The sequence below is a fragment of the Molothrus ater genome, chromosome 1 (genome assembly GCF_012460135.2).
Source record: "Molothrus ater isolate BHLD 08-10-18 breed brown headed cowbird chromosome 1, BPBGC_Mater_1.1, whole genome shotgun sequence".
Classification (NCBI taxonomy): domain Eukaryota; kingdom Metazoa; phylum Chordata; class Aves; order Passeriformes; family Icteridae; genus Molothrus; species Molothrus ater.
This window is the reverse complement of record NC_050478.2, coordinates 64,526,455-64,548,489: the sequence shown is the minus strand read 5'-3', so window position 1 is coordinate 64,548,489 and position 22,035 is coordinate 64,526,455. Positions and strand designations below refer to the sequence as shown.

The 22,035-nt window shown below is 41.3% G+C and overlaps 2 protein-coding genes across 2 annotated transcripts in view; one reads left to right on the top strand and one right to left on the bottom strand.

The window, feature by feature from the left end:
• The window catches only part of ATXN1 (ataxin 1), a 371,937-nt gene that overhangs the window by 29,086 nt on the left and 320,816 nt on the right, over positions 1–22,035 (top strand). The window lies entirely within an intron of this gene.
• On the bottom strand, positions 821–8,936 carry STMND1 (stathmin domain containing 1). Its single transcript, XM_054514777.1, is given in 9 exon segments — positions 821–907; positions 910–1,016; positions 1,019–1,148; positions 1,581–1,644; positions 1,646–1,701; positions 5,479–5,561; positions 5,564–5,671; positions 7,836–7,936; positions 8,827–8,936. Coding segments are annotated over 9 exon segments (846 nt in total).

The following is a 22,035-nucleotide window of genomic DNA, read 5'->3' as shown; positions in this document are numbered from 1 at the left end:
GGGCAAAGCCAGTGGCCCAAATGGAAGTGGGCATGGACCAGGAGGTGATGGCAGGGCTGATAGCAGGAAGACTGCAAATGGCATAATTGCTTTACTGGTTTTTTGGAAGAGCTTTACTGTTTTTTTTTGGAAGAGCTGGCTCTAATAAATGTTTTATGCCCATTCAAGGTAGGGCATAGAGGATTCCAAAGTCAAGAGACTGACCAGACATACAACTCTGGAATAGAAAGAGTCATCTCCTTGCAACTCATCTGTGCTCTGTATATCTCAGCCCATCAGTTGTTTTCTGCATTATAATTTTGGTACTTGTTCTGTCTTTCCCTCATATGCTCAATGCTTGTCAAATATATGTTCTTGGGACCTGTTGTCACCTTATTGTCTGAAGGTCTCACCTCTCTGCCAGTCTCTCTGCATGGTATGTTAAAATTCTTAGGGTCCCACCATGTTTTTCTACTGCCCCAAATCCCTGCTGGTCACAGCTTTATCCCTGTGTGCTCCTACTTTTATGTCTTTTTGTGTGTATACAATGTGTTTCCAACCTCCTGATCCCTAGGAAAAGGGAATCTTGTCATGGAGCCAATAAAGAAGTTGGATAAATTTAATAATATAATAATAGTAAGTTAAATTTGATAGACTCATGATAATGTGAATGTGCTTGAATTTAGTGACTGGCTCATTACTGTCTTGCCTCTTCCTGCTTCTTCTCACCTGTTTCTTCTAATTGGTGTGTTGTTACACACAGATGAGATACCTTTTCCCAGGTGAGACAGGTAGTAGCAAGACTCAGCTGTGCTCCATTATAAATCATTTACTTCTGCTCTCAAAAAAGACATTTGCAGGGAACAGAGGAGCTCTTCATATTTGCAAGCCAGAGCCAGATTGATTCATTGATGCAGCTGTAAGTTACCAAGACTCAGTGACAGTATTCTCCTCAGTACAATTGTTTCTTCTGTCTATTGCAGTTATTTTCTTCAGCAGTAGCCCTGGCTCAGCATCTAAAGGTGAGGGCTGAGGGTGTCTGTACCTCCCTGGCTTTCAAAACTCAGGCAATCCTTTTCAGTCTGTTTCTTTGTGGTTTGGTGAGCAGTTTCTGGGGGGAAAAATGATGTGATGTGTTGTGGCGTTTTAGTCAGTTCCTCTTCCCTAATCTAGAACAAAATCCAAAATGTGCAATGCTCTGTATTGAGGGATGGAAGTAGGTATTTGTCAAAAACATGCAGCAGTTCTTTCTGTCTTTCTACCCCAAATGTGATCAGAAGATTACTCCAGTTATCACTGAATTTAGTCAATTTGTTCTGGTGTCCATGGACTGTGAATCTTTTGCTGTAGGAACAAAAAAAGACAGCTCCAGAAATTTCCTCTCTTGTGAATATTTTTAGAGTATTCTTCCAGGCTTTCAGCAAAAAAACCCCTGGACTTGTAATGTCTCTGAGATGGATATAAGACCCACTGTACTGCAGTTAATCATATTTGGTAGTAGGTTGTACATAAACTGTCTACATTAGCTTGATCTATTAAAAAGTAGAGAGTTTTAGGTGATAAAACAAACACTGGAAAAATACACAGCAGAATTAGATGACCTGTTTCTTTGCTTTAGCAGAAGGCTTCATGTCTTTCACTGTAAAATCACCCACTTTCTTATTTCCAATTTTTTTCCAGCCTAGCTGGGGGTTTCTTCTATGTCTTTCCCAGAGCATCTCTCTGTAGAGACATTAAAAGCTTTCAGCAGGGTATATTTTGTTGTTGGGGTGACACTTTGCTGCGTGCCTTCTGCCTTTTTGTTTCATGCATGGAGATGATGGACTCCAATACCAGTATAAGCCTAGAAGTAATGATGTGTTAATAACCTCAGTACGCACTAATGAGGGAGTGTTGCCTGCAGTGAGAATTCCCCTTTGCTGGTGAGTGATGTGTCTGTGGAGCTTGCTATGTTGCTGTTCACCCAGTAGACATGGGGATGGGGTAATGAGGTCCTGAGGATTTAGAGAAGTTACTTTATCACTGCTGAAGAGATTTAAGAATGGTTTTGTTAAAGCTTAGTAATCATAACACTGGTCTCTGCTGCATACAAATGAGCAACCCAATCCTACAACCCTGCTGCTGAGGGCAGCACTTAGTCCTGGAAGATGTAGTGATTATGTGATTAGCCAGGAGGCTGAATTCTGCCGTTTTCTATGTGAGGTTTAGCAGTGTTAAACCTACACCGAGGACCTAGAGTTGAGGTAATCACTATCCTGTTACAAGTTTCCTGAGTTATCTGCTCCTCAGCCTTTTATTGCCATAAATAACTCTAGAAGTCAGGCCTCACTGCCAGAAGTGTTAAGTGCTGCAAATAGTAGAGAAGATGACTCATGAAGTGAGATGAAGGTGGAGCATGAATCAGTAGGAAGAAAACTGATATACAAAGGAGACATTCTGAATGCAGATGACACAAAAAGTCTGAACAAAGCAATGTTCAATCATCATAAAAATGAATCAAAAGGGTTTTTTGTAAAAAAAAAAAAAAGAAACTCTTCTATTTAATGAGAGAGATTATTCCAGTGAAAGCACAAAGGTGTTGCACACTGACCATGTTATTCCTTACTGAAGATAAACTGTAGACTGCATATAAAGAGTTGGTTGGAAAATTCTTCCCAATGTCCATACAAAGCAGAGTATTCAGCAAGCAGGTTGCTTTCCAGATTGTTCTGTGTCTATACAAGCTAAGAAAAGAACTTGTCTTTGAGCTAAACAGTTTTGGAGATCAAGAGTCCTTGTAGCTTCAATGAACCCACACTGAAAGCTAACAGCAAAAGAAGCACTAAAATAACCTGAGCACATTCCTTGTAAATGATAACTCGTGATAAGGAGATTAAATTCCCACAGACTGTTCCATTTGAAATGACAGCTTTTGGTGCTTTTGCTTACCCTCCAAAAGCTTGTACATGTAAGAGTGCCTTTAAAAGCAGACTTGGGAAAAAAGGTACCTGATAGATGACATCCTACAGCTGTTAGTGCACTAAAGCATCCTGTTCTGCCTATAATTCAACTCCTGCCACTTCTGGGAGAAGGGGTGTCTATTAAGGGTTCAATGTAACTCCTCAGAGGTGAGAATTAAATATTTTCATGTTGACATCACAATGGTACTTTAGGCATTAGAAAAGGCTTCCTTGTTAAGGGGATGGTCAGGCCTTGGAACAGGCTGCCCAGGGAAGTGGTCATGGCACTAGGCCAGTCAGGGTTCAAGAAGCATCTGAATGGCACTTAGTCATGTGGTCCAGTTTTTGGTAGTCCTGCAAAAAGCAGGAAGTTTGACTCAATGATTTTTATGGATCTCTTCCAACTTGAGATATCCCATGATAAGCAATCTCTTTGAAGCAACAAAGGGTTAAAGAGATTCCCCCTGCCCCCAATTTCCAGCAGTTGCTAAAATGTAATAACGGAAAGAAGACTAGATATCTATATCTTAGGTGAAAGCTGTCTCTGCTAGCATTTTTAATAAGAACCACTGTGAAAATTGTAGAGGTTGATTTATCCTCCATACATGGTGTGTATGGCTTGGCTTTGTGATGCTAGATCAATAAAATGTTGCTCTCAAAGGTGCTGCTCCTTTAGGGCAGTAATGCTTAGAGAAAGAAGTGTAACAAGACATCCTAACTTGTACTGCTTTAAGTTCCTTTGTTCAAGATAAAGTAAGGGATGGTTGGAAGACAAAAGCTTCTAATGTGGCTGTTTCACAGTATTGGCTGTGGCAGGAAATCTGGAGAAGATGGGTGATGCTGCCAAGGCTTAAGGGAGGCAGATACTTATGTGAAGCAGAACTATGCACACAAAGGGAAAGCTCTAGCAAGTTTCTCTCCCCAGTATTACTGTAAAAATAATCTCAAACCTGGTTGTACTCATCTTTTATAGTGTTGTGATGTGAATTTACCTGTGTGTTAATGAGCAAAATTCAGAGCTGCATGTTATAATTTGCAGTATGTCTGGGTACTGCACCTTTTCTACTGTGTCTCTGTTTGATCTGCCTATTCATAGGAAATCTGCTGGATTTGAGCTTTAATGGAGTAAGTTATTCTCAAGGAAGGCAGCACAAGCTGCGTTTTCTGTTGCTGCTAAGGGAGAGCTAATAGTTAACAGCTACTGATAGAGATTTATGTTTTCACTTGTAGGCTACCCAGCAGTGGGCCCAGCTCAAATATAAAGTATTGCTTGGAAAAGTTGGCTTTGTTGGCAAAAAATATGAAGTTCATTTTAAAAGCTGTACTCATTTTAAGACTGAAAAAAGTGCCTTCTTCCTGTTGGGAGAATAGAAATTCTCTAAGGAGAAATAGCAAAGACTGAGTTCCTGTCAATAAAAGAGTGTGTGTAATTTAATACCAGGCAGCTTTTTAATACAATAGGAGAAAAAGAGCAGACAATTGCCTCTGTTATGAAGGGGAAAAATACAAAAACCTGCCTGCAGTATGTTACCTAAATTTAGCCACAGAGGGACCAATCCTCTTGGATACTCAAAAATCTGAGTGAAGTAAAGGCTATAGAGAAGCTGTACTTGGTGACCCTCTATCCCTGTTTTCCAAAGTGCTGGTAATAGGAGATGCGTTAGGCAGCACCAGTGGCCAGACTGTAACACAGCCCTTGCTTGTTTAGTCCTTTTTTATTGCAGAATCACAGAATATCAAAGTTTCTGTGAAATTTTCTTTTCAATAATGTAAGTGGCTGAGGTTAGAGATCTGTGAATGGCTTCCCTCAAATGATAAAGCTACTCAGAATCATCCTGGGTTCAAGCTTGAATTGCTGCAGTGTTCAAGCAGTGGTGGGACCATGCTTTGAACAATGCATATCCATAAAGGTGTTAAACTCCTTACAGATGTCCTGCAGACCCTCTCTTTCTTGACATCTGTACTCAAAAGCCTATCTAGGAGAGGCATCTGATCCTCAGCACAATGCTTGACAACAAAATAAAAAACTTGAGTTCAGAAGCCAAAATAAGCCATGGATGCAAAGAAAATGGACACTAGCTTCTTAGTCAAATACCAGTTCTAGATTTTTTTTTAAATCAATTTTGTAAAGGTTGCTTAGGTTGAGATCAAATATGAATTGTAGATTTCTCAGAAGTGTTGCTATTAGAGATTTCTGATGTCTTAAGTTTCATTTTAAGTCCTGATAGCAACTTTTCTTCTAGTTTCATGGGCCTGAGAAACAAGCTTGTATCCCTTACTGGTATGCCCTTCCAGTGAGTTTTTCAAAGAGCAGGTTATTTAGTACTGTTATTACCTTTGTCCGCATTTGAAACAAGCCCAGAAACTGTAAACAACTGGAAACTATTGCCAACTTCTGTTGTGTTAACACTCCTACAACACAGTTCTCTGTTAAACAACTTGCTTCTAAAAGTCTTAGAGGACAAATGTGTGGATGCTTTTAGCGTGCAAAAGCTGCATCTCAGGGTGCTCACAGCAGAGCCAGAGCTGTAGCAGGAGTCCAGTTTCATATGACACTTACCTTGGTCTCATATGCTTCTACAGTTCTGGCAGTGGTACTTTGACTCTTGATTACTCCCTGCATCCTCAGCTCCTCAAGAATGATGATTTTTGCCTCTCTGTTTCCTCTAAGGGTCATGATTTACTGATGAACTCATTGGTGAGCAGTGTGTTGTCAAAAGATGTAAACATTAAAGCACAATACTTGTACAGCACTTGGTGTTCAAGCAAAGCTTCAGGATGTATTTCCAATGCCAGAGTTTTTGTTTAAGAGGTTGCATAGACTGAGACTGTCCAGTGGAGAAGGCCAGCTGGAGCCTCTCTTCACCACTTTAAGTTTGCAGTAAATATTTTAGCGGCTTGAAGAATGGTGCAGGTGCCAAGTCCAGTTACACCCAGAGAGGTATGTTCTGGAAAGCATGGAAGCTTATGCTGAAGACCCGTGAAGCCAATTTTTGAGGGTGTTCCCAAAAGAGTCCATAGGAGCTCCTGATAGTTTGAATTCTTAGGGGTTTTGTGGTCTGGTTGGAGAAAGCCAGGCTAGGATGGTGTAGTACAAGTCTACTAATGAGCCGTGTTGTAAAGATCACTGTTTGTCTGTTAAATACACCCAAATGTTCATGCATTTCTGTGGTATGTGATTTTTGTTGTAACAGCATTGCTACATTTGAGTCTGATCATAAGCATTTCAACAATTATATGTTTATAGACAGCATTAGGACTAAAACCCAAGTTATCAAATAACTCTTCTGAGTATCTATTTAGTTTCCACATATTAGACATGAATAAACAATGAGCAACTTTAGGGCCAAGACCCATTGTGTTTTGAAGCCCTCAGCTGACTGTTCTACCATCTGCCCAATCTCTACTGGCAGAAGTGAGAGCTCTTGTATGAAAAATGCTTGGACCAAATCAAAATTGCAGATATTTGACATCTGCCAGTCTTCATAAGCAGAGGGAGTATGACAACGTTGTCTTGTTTTTTAGTTGTAAAACAAAAATACAGAACATCTACCACCCTGTAGCTGACTCTGCTCCTAAAATAACCAAACCAGTTACCCAAAAAGCACTGGGGTTCAGCTGTCAGTCAGAACATGCAAATGTCAGAAGCCAGTATACAGCAAAATGCACCCTGGCAAAAAATAAAAGCAGGATGAGTGGGCAATGCTGTCAAGTGATGTGAATTTGTATTGGTTTTACTAATCCATTCAGGAGAAAAATGTGGTTGAAGTGTCTTGGTATGGTATGTCTTTTTTTGGTGTTGGAAAAAGAAGATTGAAGCATGATCTCAAAACTTTCTGTTTAGAAATTTCCTGTGAAGTTATCCTTTAGAAAGTGGGAGGAAAGCGAGGTTAAAATTAAATGAAACCATTTCAGAACAAGCAAATAATTTTGTTCAATATGAAATGAAATCCTTTCATTACATCCTTCTGTGGTATTGGGAGTTAAGTCTTTTTTAATGATTAGCAAACACCACTTTTTTTTGTGTTCTATTTGAAATACTTTATTACAACTTTTGTTTATTATAGAGAGTAAACAACCACTGTAGATACTCCATTTAGCATGTTTGTGAAACTATAACATGTTCACAGCACTTGAAAAATACAAGAGGTAAACTTTGAAATAAAGGGGCTCAGATAAACCAAAAAATGGTCCTGCTTCTCCATTAGCAACTCTTACTGCAATGGTATCCTAAGATTATAGAAAAGTTTGGGTTTAAGTTCTCACTTGCATTTGAAAGAAAAAGTTCTTTGCACACATTTGCTTGTTGCCATGATGATTTCTGGAGTTTTTTGTTTTTTTTTTTCCTATTATACCCGGCTTTGCAACCTCTGGTTGCAAATATGAAGAAATAAAAGGATATTTACTTACTGTCTCTACCTGCTGCTTGTCAGGGCATTGTATTGGCTGTGGTAAAAACTGGTTCATTGTAACATCAGACTGAGAGCCCTCCTGTGGGCAACCTCCCTTCCCAATGTACTGTAATCCCAGTTAGAGAGGGTCCCCTTGTACCCCTGGGGACAAGGCTGGGTTTGTCCTCTTGGTCTGTTCTGGGCATCTTCCAAGAAAAGTATTGACCCTGCTTCCTCTTCTGGTAGTGAGGGTTGAGTCATGCAGAAGAACATCATCGTCATCATCAGCTACTTTGTGTTACTGTGGCATGGCTTTATACCAGTGCTAAGAGCTCAGTCTGCATGGTGTCACAGCATGAACGATTCCTAGTGTGGAAGTTGGCTGTAGCAATAGACCTTTGAGATTATTTCCTCCTAGATCTGTGTTTGTTAAGCTGTTATGAACTTCTGTTATTGTTAACCTGTGCTTGGGTTATCTGAAAAGAAGTAAATCTTCATGGTGGTTCCTTGGGGAAGATTTCCTCACTTGTCTCATCAAGTTTGGCTCGATCCTTGAAGTCCCTTTTAGTCAAGCTGCCCCAGCCTGTGAGGCTCTGTCTCTGTTCCATCAATGCTGTCATTTCTAGTCTACAGCAAGACGAAGAAACAAATGTGAAAACCTCCTTGGGCTTCTAAAGGTGTAAGGAACTCTCTAGAGTAGTCCTATAGAATTGTGAGGTTCAGAGTACAGTGGAAGACAGAGGCATTCCTGATACCTTATCCATGTTCTGTCACAGGTGGATGGTGAGGGAAGGTCTCTTGGACCATTTCAAAATTAATTTTTTATTTTCCAATTTCAAAACAAAGCATAACTTTAAGCTTAAATGTGGCCACAGTCCATTTGACTGTATTGAGAGTATTGTTTCAGTACTTGAAGGGCCTTCTATGTGCGGAACATTGGTTAGAAATTTAAAACTGAGTTTTAAATTAGCACTAGGTAAGGTGTTAGCCTGTGCACCTTCTAAGCAATAGCTTTGAACCTCCTAATAATGGAGGATTAGAGCCTAGATGTAATTTGTCTCTTCTCTGTATGTTTGGGCTTAAGCCAACTCAACTTTGTAAGCTTCACAAAGTGCCTTCACATATATATCTTGCATACATAATATTTGCATCTATACAAGCCCCCTGCCTCAAAATAACTTTTTGAGGCAAAATCCACCTTGCTGCAGTGTTGTAATTCATCACTGGTGTGGGAGATAAGTGTCTATAATTGTATCTTTAATGAGGCAAGTGGGACAGACTGTGAAAATCAACTTTTCAGGTGCTGTGAAATCAGATCATGCCTGTGGCCAAATGGTGAATCTGCTTTCCCTGTAGCAGGATTGTATTGAGCTGAGTGAGTGATAGCCTTTCTCCTTAAGAGAAAGGCTCCCTGACAGAGCTAGGGCTACCCCCAACATCAGCAAAACTATGTCCCTGTGTGCCCATGTCCTCCTGGTACACTCGTGTGCTAAGGCATCTGCTAATGTATTTCAGACAGAGTCCATGGGGAAGAGGTCACCCCCTGGCTTTTGGCTCCCTGGTTGTTCTGTAGGCCCTCAGAAGGCAGCTCTGCCACTGCAGCCTGGATAGAAATATTGTAGCCCATGGTGAAATTGTGACCATCTGCTCCTTGCTGCAAGTCTGGGGAGTAGGAATGCCCAATTCTCTTCCTTGAGAGCCTGGTTATTTGTTATCACCATGGAGTCTAACTGTTGCCAGGGCCTGTTTCTACAATAAATAACTCCACATACACAAAGCTTTCTACTTATGTCCTGGCAGACATAAGACAGACAGACATCATTGTCCTTGTTCAGACACTCCTCTCAGAAGATGAGAGGGAGGATGTTTCATCTGTGGAGCTGGGATGCTGGTCTTGGTGTCCCAAGTCTCTATAGGGCGTTCAGGGTGTTAGCAAACCTCCTGTGGGAACTCAAGCTGTTGGATGAACAAGATACTGTCATGTAAAATACACACATTTCAATGTCTGGTTGAATTTGTTAAGTATACTTCAACACCACCATTATTAGCCATGGAAAAAGATCAGTTCTAAATCTGGAATTTCAGGCAAGCTTCTAAATGGGAGAAAATGTCATTGGGAGACAGGGACAGGCTAGGGAGAATGTTTTAAGCATCCTTGGAGATCATTGTACAATTTCTTGATTACTGTTTGAGCCTGTTCACATCCTTAGAAGTAGATGTCTGTAGGAGATTTTAAAAAAGAAAAAAGCAGCCATAGTTTATGCTTTCAAGAGGTTGTTATAAAAGCAGAGAAATGTTAAGTCAGTGCTGTCAGTTGAAGATCATGTCTTGGGTCAGTTGTGCTGACATCATCAGCTAGTTATAGTTAGAAGAAAGAGAATATTTTTCCCCCAAATATTTACATGAAACAGACTCTTTGTATGAACTAAGGATTCAAAACCTTTTGAAGGGGAGCAAAAGTTCAAATAATTGCTAATAACAATGGAGTTTGGGTTTTTTTTAAACTTCCTGGGACTCTGGTAACAAATGAATATCACTTTATGACCTTACTCTGACTTGTGGCAACATTTCTTTAAAACTTGTCATATTTTCTGTGTATTTATGAGAAACTGAGATGTTTACATGACTAATGTCTCTTTTAAACAGTAAGGCCAGTGGACTTTCAGAATCCAATGAACCCCACTGCTGAGACAGTGTGACTCCAGCCTAAGCGATCGCTCTGGCCGGCTGGCTGCAGGCAGCCTTCTGCATTCCTCTTGCCTCCAGTCCAAGCTCTCAGCTGCTCTGCCTGGGAAGCTGAATAAACTCATTTGCATGGCAGGGAGCCCGAAGTGATCTTCCCTGCCCCAGTGCGCCCTGCCTGACTGTGCAACAGCACTGCCCTAAGGTTCCTGTAGGGCTCCCAGGTTCTCTCTAGGCAGCGCCTCTGCCGAGCCCGGAGCACGTGGGGGGGGGCTGTGCCTGGCGCTGCAGGGCGGGCTCAAATGTGCACCTGCTGGCTCTCGAGAAACTGCTGTCTTCCAAAACATCTTGTTCTTTTCTCATCCCTGATCAACAGGGACTTGACTCTTGTGTTCAGTCTGAATTCACACAGAATGCAAGTCAAGTAACCTTTCGGTGTGTGGGTATTTTGTTGTTGCCGCTGTTCTGTTTTCTCTCTAGCAGATGTTTGCATATTGCACGAGGTAATGTTGAAATGTGATTGATGCTTGATGTCGGGCAGAACAGGATGTACAGGTTGAGCTTCTTGTTTGCATTTCTGATTAAATGCTTACTGTGATGGTGCAGTTCTAAAACTTGGTTTTAAGTAAATAGTAGATGAAATTTTAATCTTTCAAAGAGGTGACTTTTATTTGTTCCTTCAAACACAGATAAGATGATAAAATGGAAATAACATCACTTATCAAAGTAAGAAAATTGATTAAATGCTAAATCATAGGCTGTAGCATAATCAAAAACTAGGTAAGCTTTATGATTTATGCTTTACAAATTGATTATTGGCACATAAAAGAGAAGACAAGGGATAGTTTGAAGAAGTAAGTATACATGGGATGTAACAAGGGGCATGAAATTGGCCCTCATTAATATTTATGGCAAAGAACTTTCTCAGATCTCGACAAGATTTGTGCACTTAGAGCCTGAACTTTTAATATCTGATGCACAAGATTCAACTGACATGGTGAACGGTATGTTTTTGAACAATCAGAGCTAGAGGCTTTCAAGAGCAGACTGCTCTCATGCTGATGCTGACTGATGATAGAAAATCCTTTCTCTGATTCTAGCAGCTTTTCATTAATATGTAACATTAAAAATAAGCAAGTTTCAGTACAGTCAAGGCAGCAGGATGTGTGCTATGTGAAAAAATAGCAGATTTTCATAAACACAAATTAAGATATTTCCCTTTAAGAAAACCCATGGAATGGATCCCGTGTGAAGCACAACATGGAAACTGGAGAGAAAGAGGAGCTGTAAGAAGACCAGTAATGGTGGGAAAGGGGAAAAAAAGTGCAGGTCTCTCCATGCTTTGTCTTAGGAGAATGGAAACAAAAGCCAGTCACAGGGATGTGCATGTTGGGGAATAATCACTACAAAATCAGAAAGCTGTTTCTATAATTGCTAGTGGTATGTGGAGGAAATTGAATTGTATGATTATTTTAAAATGAGGAGAGTTGTTTTCAAAACTTCCAAATCTGAAGCTGTTTGATGGCTTGCAGGATGCTTGGGAAAACTAAATGGGAGGGAGGACATCTTGGCATCTGTGACCTTATCAGCTGTCTCTGATTTATGCACCTAAATTAGTGAGCTGCTGCAGAGAGGGGAGAAAAGTACTCTCCATGGAATGGCATTTCTGATACACAGCAAGGCTTTGCTGGTCCTGCTTAAGTGAATGATTTCCCATTTAATATCGCCACCCTGACATATATGCAGATAAAAAACATTCTTCTAAGGTTTGGAAGCTGACTGCAGTTATTAACGAAGGAAAGGTTGGCTGGTTTGAAAGGGAGGGGCAAATTTCTGAGATTCTTAGTCTGGTAATAGTCCTGCTGACTTTGAAGAATAGAAGGTGATGGTGGATTTTTCAGGGACTTTGAGTAACCATATTTCTCTTTGAAAACAGGAGTGAATAGTCAGGTGGCTAAAGAGGAAGTGCCCTGACAACTAGTGAGCACAAGTAGTCATTTGGAGGGGAGTTTGAAGCCAAAAAGACTGCAAACCTGCAGCCCATACTGTGCCTGAAGAAGGAAAAGGGTGCTCATTTTCTCTGTGCTCTGGTGACTCCCCCTGGGGTGCTATTACAGCCCCAAGGAGGAAGCTTGGGGACATGGGTGATGGAGTAGAGGGGGAAAAGTCTACCCTGGGAGAGGGGGGCTGAAGCTGGGTTTGAGTCCAAGGCTGTTGGGGGCAGTAGGCAAAAAAACGAGCTGGCTTGTGGAATAAGCGGAAGGAAGGGCTAGAGAGAGAGATGAGGAGGTAGGCTTGGATGCATGGGATGACTGGAAACCAAAGGTGTCAGACATGGACCAAAACTAAGAATTTTTGCAAGTCAAAGCCTCTACAGACTGTACAAGAACTGCTGCACTTCAGTGACTGGCTGCTTAGCTAAATCCAAACAGGCCTTCACACACAGGCACTAGAGGATGTTTCTTTCCCTGTGGTTTTCTTCCATTCTTAATTTAAAATTTTACATGGGTAGTGGTAGATCAATATGTGAGTGCTTCCATCTCTGTCTCATGCATGTCTTGTTAGGCTCTAGGTACTCCCAGATGGACTAAACAGCTTGCAGAGCTGACCTTTAATGCAGAGCATGAATTTTGACAGATAGCTTAATATTTGTAAGACTGAGATGATGGCTAAAATGGTGGCTGTAGTCAGTGGAGACCTGACTTGGTTGTGCTTTGCTAAACCAGCTCCATGGCTGGCTCTCTTGTGTGTGTGTTGTATTTCAGTGCTGTATGTGATCCAAATGCTGTACGTAATCTCTCCATGGTGACTGCACAGTATTTGTTTCTATTTAGGGAGAGAAAGAGGTCTGGGTTTTCTGCCAGAATTCCCACTCAGGTAATTACACTTCTGCCTGCAGAATTTCCCTGTAGCTTCAATTGTAGTAGCTGTTCTTTGCTCCTGCTACTAAAAAGTGTGAACATAGACCTGCTGCTGTGTTTTGGGAACACAGCAGTGCCTGCTTGGCTCAGGCAAATGAAGTGACCCTGCTATGCACCCTTTATGCTAGACTTGCCCCTAGTAAAAACTGCTGCATCCAGTCATGCCACTCTGCAGCTCTCATCTTTCTGAGCCTGACTTTGGCATAGCAAGTTGGTCTTGATAGTGAGACAGCCAGCTGGAAGCCAATGAAAAGATGATTAAGAGCCAAGAGAAAGCCATATGGAGAGAGAGAGAGAGGGATTTCTCTTTACAGAGTTATAAGTAAAAGTGTTTATGTCTTTGGATCCTTCTAGCTGTTTTTTTCCCCTTATTTGCATCAGTTTTATGGGTGGGAAGTAGTTGCAGTTGATTAGCAAATGCTACCAAATCGCTTTAGCTAGAACAAATGTTGTAAACAGTAGATATTTTGGACAGCTCTGTCAATATTAAAAATCAACATGCCAACATTGTAATGGTAATAGCACATATGTCATCATTATTATGTTAATGTTAACTCCAATACTAGATATGATATCAACATAATATAAAAAAATATTGTTTTGCAAAATAAGAGATACTAAATGAAGGGCCTCTTGCTTCAAATTGACATAATGCAGGGATTTTTTTTACGATCTTAAGACAGCAGAGCTAATAAAGTCCATCGCAGTCTGAAAACTCTTCAGCAGTTGCTGAATTATCTTTGAAGTCAAAGTAAACACAGACTGTGTTCACTCGGAGCCTTATACAGAGATTTCAAACAGAGGATGTCCAACATTAATAAGTTAAGACTCATCAAACATAGCGTAGATAGTAAACAGAACCAAGACAATTGAAGCAAATTCTTGATTCATGGAATTCATTCTTTCACTTCACAGAATGTTCACATGCAGATTGTGTTCTCTAGAATGCAGTTCTTATTCAGATTTACTAAATGAATGTTATGGTGAGTGTGTGGGTTTAAAGAAAAAAATTCTGTTAACTAATTCTGTATAGATCATATCCTCAAGATTCAAGCTGTTTCACATATGTTATTGTTTCAGCTTCCCTGACTGACTGAATGCTATTCAAGTGAATAGCACTGAAACCCTGCTTGAATTGCTACTAGGAGTCAGGGTGCTTAAAGTGTTTTCTTTGGAGTTGTAAGTTTCTCATGAACATGGAACGGTTTAAGAAAAGGCTGACAAATAGGAAATGGGAATTTCTGTTAAAACTTGCTGCTCACCTTCCTGTCCAGCAAATAAAAGTTAATTCTGCTTATTAGTTACTAGTAGAGTCAGAAACTGTGCTAGGTAGTTGAGAGTAGGGGATGTAATGTTCAAGGCAACTTTTGCCCAGTTGCTCTTTTGAACAAGGATTCAGACTGGCTTCTCATGATTTTAGTTGTAAAATGGTAAAGTACTAATTGTGTGTGTGTGTAGGTGGGGGCACGGGTATTTGACTGCAAGTTTTGATGGACTGATCTTCATGGTGTTCAGAACCTCTGTGTTGTGTCCCACCTTTGCATCCAATTCCTGCAGAACACAGCTTGCCTGAGGGGGGTACAAGAGCTTTTTCTTTCCCATCCAACTAGGAAAAAAACTTCATAAAGCTTAAGGGTGGTGGTTTTCTGAAATACATCTGCATCTCTCTGTATTCTTTTCCCCCCTCCCAGGCAACAGCAAAAAATTCCTGCTCCTCTCTCAAGTTGATCTCAATGAAAGCTGCTCATGGCTATTTTAGATCATTTTGCTTTCAGTCTGAATACACCAGGCCTTTTCCTTCTTGCTGAAATTGCCTATGAGTCTTTTGAATATGTCTACTGGTCTCAATGAGATGCTATTTGAATTTGTGGTTGTCACTGTTTTCTGTTAAAGCTTGTGTTTCTGCCACTGAAGAGTCCTTGCAGACTTCACACCATGCAGGTATGAAATAACTCGTAGTGGCATCTGTTCTCCAAAAATATTCAATGCACATTAATTGGGTGGGTTGGGAATAGTTCAGAAGTGTTGCATCAGTTTGGGCTGAGTTGGCCTTTTCCCCAGGCCTTTTCAGAACCATACTATTTTACCTGGATCACTTGATGCCAGGTTTGACATCAGATTTTAAGCCAATGAGTAAGTTCTCAAAGGTACAGTAGAAATTGCCAAGCTTTTACTCTTAAGCTGTTGAACTAAGCTGAAAATACACTTTCCTAAGGGAATACAGGAACCTGGAAGTGCAAACACAGGGGCAAACCAAAGTCCTATCAGAATAGGGAATGCTCTTAGAATCATAGAATGTTAAGGTTTGGAGGGGACCTTAAGGATTATTCAGTCCAAATACCCCTGCCATGGACAGGGACACCTCCCACTAGACCAGGTTGCCCAAGGCCTTATATAACCTGGCCTCAAACACTGTCAGGGTTGGGGCATCCACAGTTTCTCTGGGTAACTTGTTCCAGGGTCTCGCCATTCTCACGGTAAACAATTTTTCTTCCTAATCTCTAATCTGAATTCCCCCTCTTTCAATTTGTACCTATTAGTCCTTGTCCTATCACTACAGTTCCTGACAGAGAGTCCTTCTTTGGCTTCCCTGTAGATCCACTTCAAATATGGGAAGGTTTCTATGAGGTATCCACACAACCTTCTCTTACCCAGGCTGAACAGCCTCAACGTTTTCAGCCTTCAAAGGGCAGTCCTCTTATCAACTTTGTGGATTTGCTCCAACAGTTCCACGTCCTTCTTATTTCAGGGACCCCAGAGCTGGATGCAGCACTCTTAGTGGGGTCCTCACCAGAGCAGAGTGGAGGGGCAGAATCCCCTCCCTCACCCTGCTGGCCATTCTCCTTTGGATGCAGCCCAGGATTCCGTTGGGTTTCTGGGCTGTGAGCACACACTACTCTCATGTGAGTTTTTCCTCAACCACTACCCCCAAGTCTTTCTCTGCAGGGTTGCTCTCAATCACTGTTTTGCCCAACCTGCAGATGTGCCCACATGTGTGGTTGGAAGGATATGTAACAAGAGGATCTCTTGGCAATATTTCTCCAGTCCTGGGTACAAGCTACATGAGATGCTGTGCTAATGGAGAAGGAAGTGTGGATGTACAGATAGCTTCACCTCATCCCTAGGATAGGACTGTGGTTAGGGGCAAGTTATTCTGACGGGAATGAAATTGGCCTGTGATCTCAAGCACTTGTAGTTGCTGGAATGGACTAGGAATGTTCTAGACATCAGCCTTGCTCTGTTGTGAAGTGGTGCTAGAGCTCCTTTGGTGGGACAGGACAGCTCTGCTCCTGGAAAAGTGCAGTTCCAAGAGAGCACCACCAGGCTCTGAAGTGACCCAGGCTGATGGACAGCCCTGAAGCCTGGGTGAGCTGGTGTCCTTGCTTGTCCTGACTGCAGTTTGGGCTTCATGGAAGGACTCAGGGGAAATGCCGTTGTTTGGAATCTACGTGTCTGGCATGCAGTCAAGCCAATCTTCCTTTGTAACTTTCCTACACTAGGGGTGAAGGAGATTTGTGAAGTTAATTAGACTCCAGATTTGAACATTCCTCCTGGGTGTTGGAAACTGGCATTCTCCTTTCAGCTTATATGCATATAAAGCTGCTTGCTACACATTGGACTTGGGATGCTCCTGGAATGAGAAATGGAGTGTATGACATATCTATCTGCTTTCCAGGGACTGCCTTGTCAGAGTCTGTGATTCAGCTCTTTGCCTTATGGATGAACTGGGAGTATTCATGTACTTTTAAAATTTCTTTTAAAACATTTTGCTGAGATGAAATCTGTGCAGTTAATTAGAGCTCTGCCACTGTTCACAGAATGCTGGCTGTGCTGAGCAAAGCTCTTCAAACACCTTTTTCCTGAATTTGAACAGGCAAAGCACCGGGCTCTCATGCTTTCTTGGCAGGCAGAAATGGTGAGGTAAGGAGCTACTAGTTCCTGGTGGCATTTCTGTGCTGCTGGGAGACTGGCTGTGCAGTGAGGTGGAGCCAGCACTCCTCATCTCCTGTGTCTGGCAGAAGCATGGGGCAGAGAGTGGCTTTGCTTTGCCAAATGTAGTCTGTCCTTCCTGGGAGCCACACATCAGAGATGTCCTTTTGGCACAGTGGTCAAATACTGTTTTAGCAGATGTTTAATGCAAAATTATCAGAGCTTGTACGGAAGCTTGCCACAGTTTTGCTTCTCTGCTCGACAGCAAATTTCTTCAGACTCCCAGGCTGGTTCATAGTCCTGTATCCATATTTGAACCCATTGTGATCACTTCTTCCATCCCTTGAATTCAGTGCGTCCTTTCCCTTAGGCCAGGGAACATCCCTCCAGCTTCTGCCCTCTTCTGAGTGAGCAGCTTTCATGCTTTGCCTATCCTTGCCCAGAGCCAGTTCTGTTCAGAAATAGATTGATTCCATTTTTCCATCTAAATGTGGAATGGTCCAGATTTGTATGTGAGAGCTGAGATCAAAAACTTGTTGTTTGCTTCTACTTAAACAAAATATGTTTTTTTAAAAAAATAATCTGAAGATGTTCCAAAATTTCTCCTGAAACATTTTTCACTTTCTTCTATTTCAAAAAAGATTAGCAGAAACATGGAACTGCTTTGGCAGTTGTGGAAATAAAATTTAAAAAACATGAGTTAAAATGCAACTGCTCAAGCCTGTGGGGCGGAGGCCGAAGAGTGTTTACTAGAAACATACTTGCTGTGTGGCTGGGACAGCTTTCTGTTTGGGGAAATATTGCAAATCTATTCCCTTTACATATGGACAAGTGGTGATATATCAGTGTGCTGCATATTGTGCATGTACCGCGAGTACAGAAATGCCTTGTTCTCAGGAAGCTTCCATCTCTGGAGTGAAAGGCAGCAGCTATTTTTAGTAGTGTGCTGCAGCATTGCATAGGAGAGCACAGGATGATGCTGCTTCCCCAGCTCACTTCATGGATGACACTGCTAATTTGTTGAGGACTGATGACAAACTAGTACCACCAGAGGAGCACAGACACAGCTTCATGCTTTTTTAAAAGAAGTCAGCAAGGGTTGTAGTGGGGAGCAGTCTAAAACCAAACAACAAAAATTATTTCATTGGCGAAGAGCTCATAAAGCTAAGCCCTGAAACTGTAAATGCTTGAAATTCCAGCTTTAGAAAGAAACATTACAGTGCAAAGCCTGGGCTGTTTCTGTCAGGTGCCCAGAAGAGTGGGCAGTGAGATGTAGTAGCTGGTAGTCAGAATGGAAGATGTCCCCTGTGTAGAGACAGCAAAAGACTTGCATCTTTACTCCTGCTCAAACCCCTTTCCTGAAGATTTAACAGATTCTGACCAGGTACTGCCCTCTCTCTATGCACAAGATGCTGTATTCCTAAGCACTAACAACAATCCCACGTTTTGACATGTGTGGTCAATTGGAGATTAAATCCTAATGTGAAACCTTACAACAAAAGGTTGCAGTGAGCTTTCACAGGCTTGTCAGGTTGCTGGAGTTCCAAAGTCAGTATTTTGCTTGGGTGCTGGCACCAGGACCATCACATTTACTCTTCTGTTGACAGCTGCTCTGCTGATTTCCCTCTACAAATGGCTTTGGGTTTTGTAAGTGTAACAGGTGAAGAGCCACGTGAGTGCAACAGAACAGTTTGTTTCTGCAGTAAGTGGAAAAAGCAAAATGCAAACACACAGTAGAAATCTTGCCTCCTGTATTTCAATTGCTCATTTTTTAAGGAAAATTGTGTGGCTGATGTTTGTTGGAATTTTTACGCCTTTTCCTAGTGTGCATTTGTGTATTTCTTCTCTCCAGACTCGCTTCATTATTGCAAAAAAGAAGTTAGTGTGCCCAAGAAAATGCTGTTGTTGAGGGTGATAACATGGAATTTGGTGAGTTAGTTACTAAAGAATATTATTTCAGCAGTTATCAGAGAATATATATGTAAAATGTAAAACTGTTTCAACTTGGCAAGAGCATCCAATATCTGCATTTTCCTGATTAGAGCTGCTAGAGATATTGTAAAAGCGAAGCATAATTGCAGCTTACTCTGTTTACCTGCGTTTTTGGTTTTTCTTCAAAACTGAAATATACACAGAAAAACATTTGGAAATTAAGGATTTCAATGCAGTTTGAAGACCTGTGAAGAACCAGCCTTTAAGAATTTTATAAAAGTCTTGCTGGGAATGTTTTAGCAATTTATACAGATGCATTTATAACAATGCATAGTGGGAGGAGAAATTATATTTTCTTGTGCATTTGTGAGCAAGAATTTTCAGTTATATTCACATTATAAAGATGAAAAATATCAATAAAGTCATTCAGTCATGTTCTGAACTCTGAAACTTGCATTCTTGCAGAGGAATATTGCGAATGGATTTCAGACCATTTGGGACTGTGATTTGGTTTGTATTACCTGTCACCACAGATCTTCAGTGCTGTACTTAGTTTAACATAGGGCCAAAAAATGGTACTACTAATGTTTGTCTTCAGAGTAAATGAAGTAATTGTTCAGCCTTTCAATATCCATGATAATTTCTCCTGTTGTTTAAAAGGGACTCCCATTGTGGCTATTTAAGGAGAACATATGGCTTATTGATACCATGTCAGCTTCTCAAGGTGTTTCACACTCTGGCCTGTTCTAGAACTGACTGTTAGCTGATGTGCACTCTGGAAAAAATATCTTTAGATGCCAAAACCAGTTCCCAGGTGAGAGCCTCACAGCCAAAAAGAAGTAAAAAGTGCCCTCTGGCCTTCCACCATCATTCACCTCCCCAATCCCCATGCTTTTCTTCTAAGATATACTGATTTATATTTAGCTTCCTTTGAAAAGAATTTCAAGCTTTTAATGCAGTTTGTCATTTTATGCAAACCTTTACAACACAGTTTGCCCTTAGTTAGCGGGTGTCCATGCTGGATGGTGAGACACTAAGCACTCTGTCCTTCATAAATTTTATGACAGCCTGTAAAATAATAGTGCTAAAATAAAGTTCAAAGTGTGGCCTTAGTGGTTTTCTCTAAGAACTCTGACAGGTAAGAACTGGCAGGGTTTGCTGTAATCTTTTATAGCATTATATTCTTGCATACAGCCTTATATTTTTGTCATAAGCTGCCTGTGAAGACTACATAAAAGAGCAGTATTTTTCCACTCCTATTACAGGAGCAGTAACCTCTGGCTGAAAGCAAGGTGGAGAAGAAAGAGGATGCTATTTGGATTTACCATGGCTAAATTCAACAGTGCCTGTTTAAGGGACTTCTAAGTTTTTTATTGGGTCATTTTGGATGTGTATGAATTTTTTTGATTGTTTCTGTAATAGTTGATGCCTCCAAATGCTTGGAATAATTCTGCTTTGCTTACCTAAAGAGAAGTCTTGCTTCTGGACTCTGTGAAGTTGTTGCAATCTAAGCCTGGCCTGAATCTGCAATCTGTATTGGCATACTTAATGGAAAATATCTCAGGGCTTAAATAACTAAGCTGTAAAGGTTTTCCTTCTTTCCTTCCTAACCCTAATTAAAAAAAAAAAAAAAAAAAGGAAAAGCAAGACATTGGTACGGTTATGCTGTATCTTATTTACATGGATATTCTGGTGTTCAAGCTGCTGTTTCATGTGATGAGGGGACCTCTGTTGTGTGGCTGGTTCAAACACTTAAAAGTAGACCTTCTGGCACAGGTGATACAAGCCAGATGAATCAGCAGCTTCAACTCCAGCTCAGCCACAGAACTGAAATGAAGTCCGTGTGTGTCAGCCACCAGTTTGTCATGGCACAGCCTTTGCAGAAGGACTGTGTTCTCTGTAAAGGGGCCTCAGCCCAATTATGGGGGTCATCTTGCTCAGCCTTTTGGACCAAATGATCATCAAAATCAGCCATAAGACAGGCTTTGGGTGTTTTACTGAAGGAGTTGGTTTTGGTGTTGTTGGTTTGTTTGGGTTTTGGTGGTATGCTGTTTTGTTTGGCTGTTTTTTTTAAAATTAGGAAATCAAACCAGGTTGGCCTTGTGAATCTCTGTCCTGCCTTAGTCAGGTCAACATATTAGACTTGGAATGGCACTAAGGTTCTGGACTGCTGGCAAGTAGTCTGCACCAAGGAGGAAGTGTTTTCCAGAAGCACTGGCTCTCCCATGACCCAATCAAACTCTACTTTTCTTGCAGAGTACCCACAGTATAGCTTTGGGGGCTGGTTCCTGTAAAACTGTCAGACTCAGCTGAGCATAGCATAATGCAAACTTTTGTCTGCATTCCTGTTCCCTGACCCAAGTCTGCCCTGCAATGACTGTATCTAGGGTTAGGAGAAGAGCTGGGCTTGTCCTTTAGTGCATTCATTCTTGGAATACTCCTGTAGTTATTCCAGGGTATTGCTGAATCTCTAGTAGAGAGCCGGGCAACTGATCACCACAGAAACCTGTGAGAGAGGTAAGCCTCAAGCCAAAGATGATCCCCTAAGTGTGGGGATGGCCTTCCTCTCTTTGACAGTCCCCACTGGTCTTGCTAAAGCTGCCAGTGGCAAGCTGTGAGTTAAAAATGCTCACTTCTGGAAAGCCCCTCTGCAGCCCTGCTGAGCAGCAGTTCAAAGATTGTTTTCGTGCTTAGCATGTTTCACTCCTGCCTCTTCAGAGATCATGTTAATATTATCAGCTCTCATCAAACATTAATCTGTACATCATTTGCCAATTGAAGGATGAGTAGCTTGCACAGATTTATTCAGCAAGCAGCAATTGCTGCCTAGACTCTGTGGTCTAGTTGTTAACAGCTGGCTGTTTGGGTTGTGTTTTTGTTAAGTGGAGAGCCTATTTATAGGCAGCAGAACACATGCACATCCTTGTCTGTGCTACTGCAGATCCTGGGTAATCTTCTCCAGTACAAAATCCTAGTCTACCAGCTAGCATAATGTGTACTTAAGTCAGCATGGGAGAGTTAGAGGTGTTGGGTTTTGGTGGGTTTTTTCCTCTTTCTATCACTGTCTTGAAGCTTTGGAGCAGACCATAGCACAGGGACAGGCTGCTTGCCTGAAAGCTGGGGACAATTTTTTCTCAGGATACAGAGGAAGCAATCTATGGTGGTGGTGTCATTAAAATATTCTTGTGGCAAAGGATTTCATTTTAAACAAGGAATTTAATGTGTGTGTGTATCACACCCCATTCTTTACCCAGAGGAAGG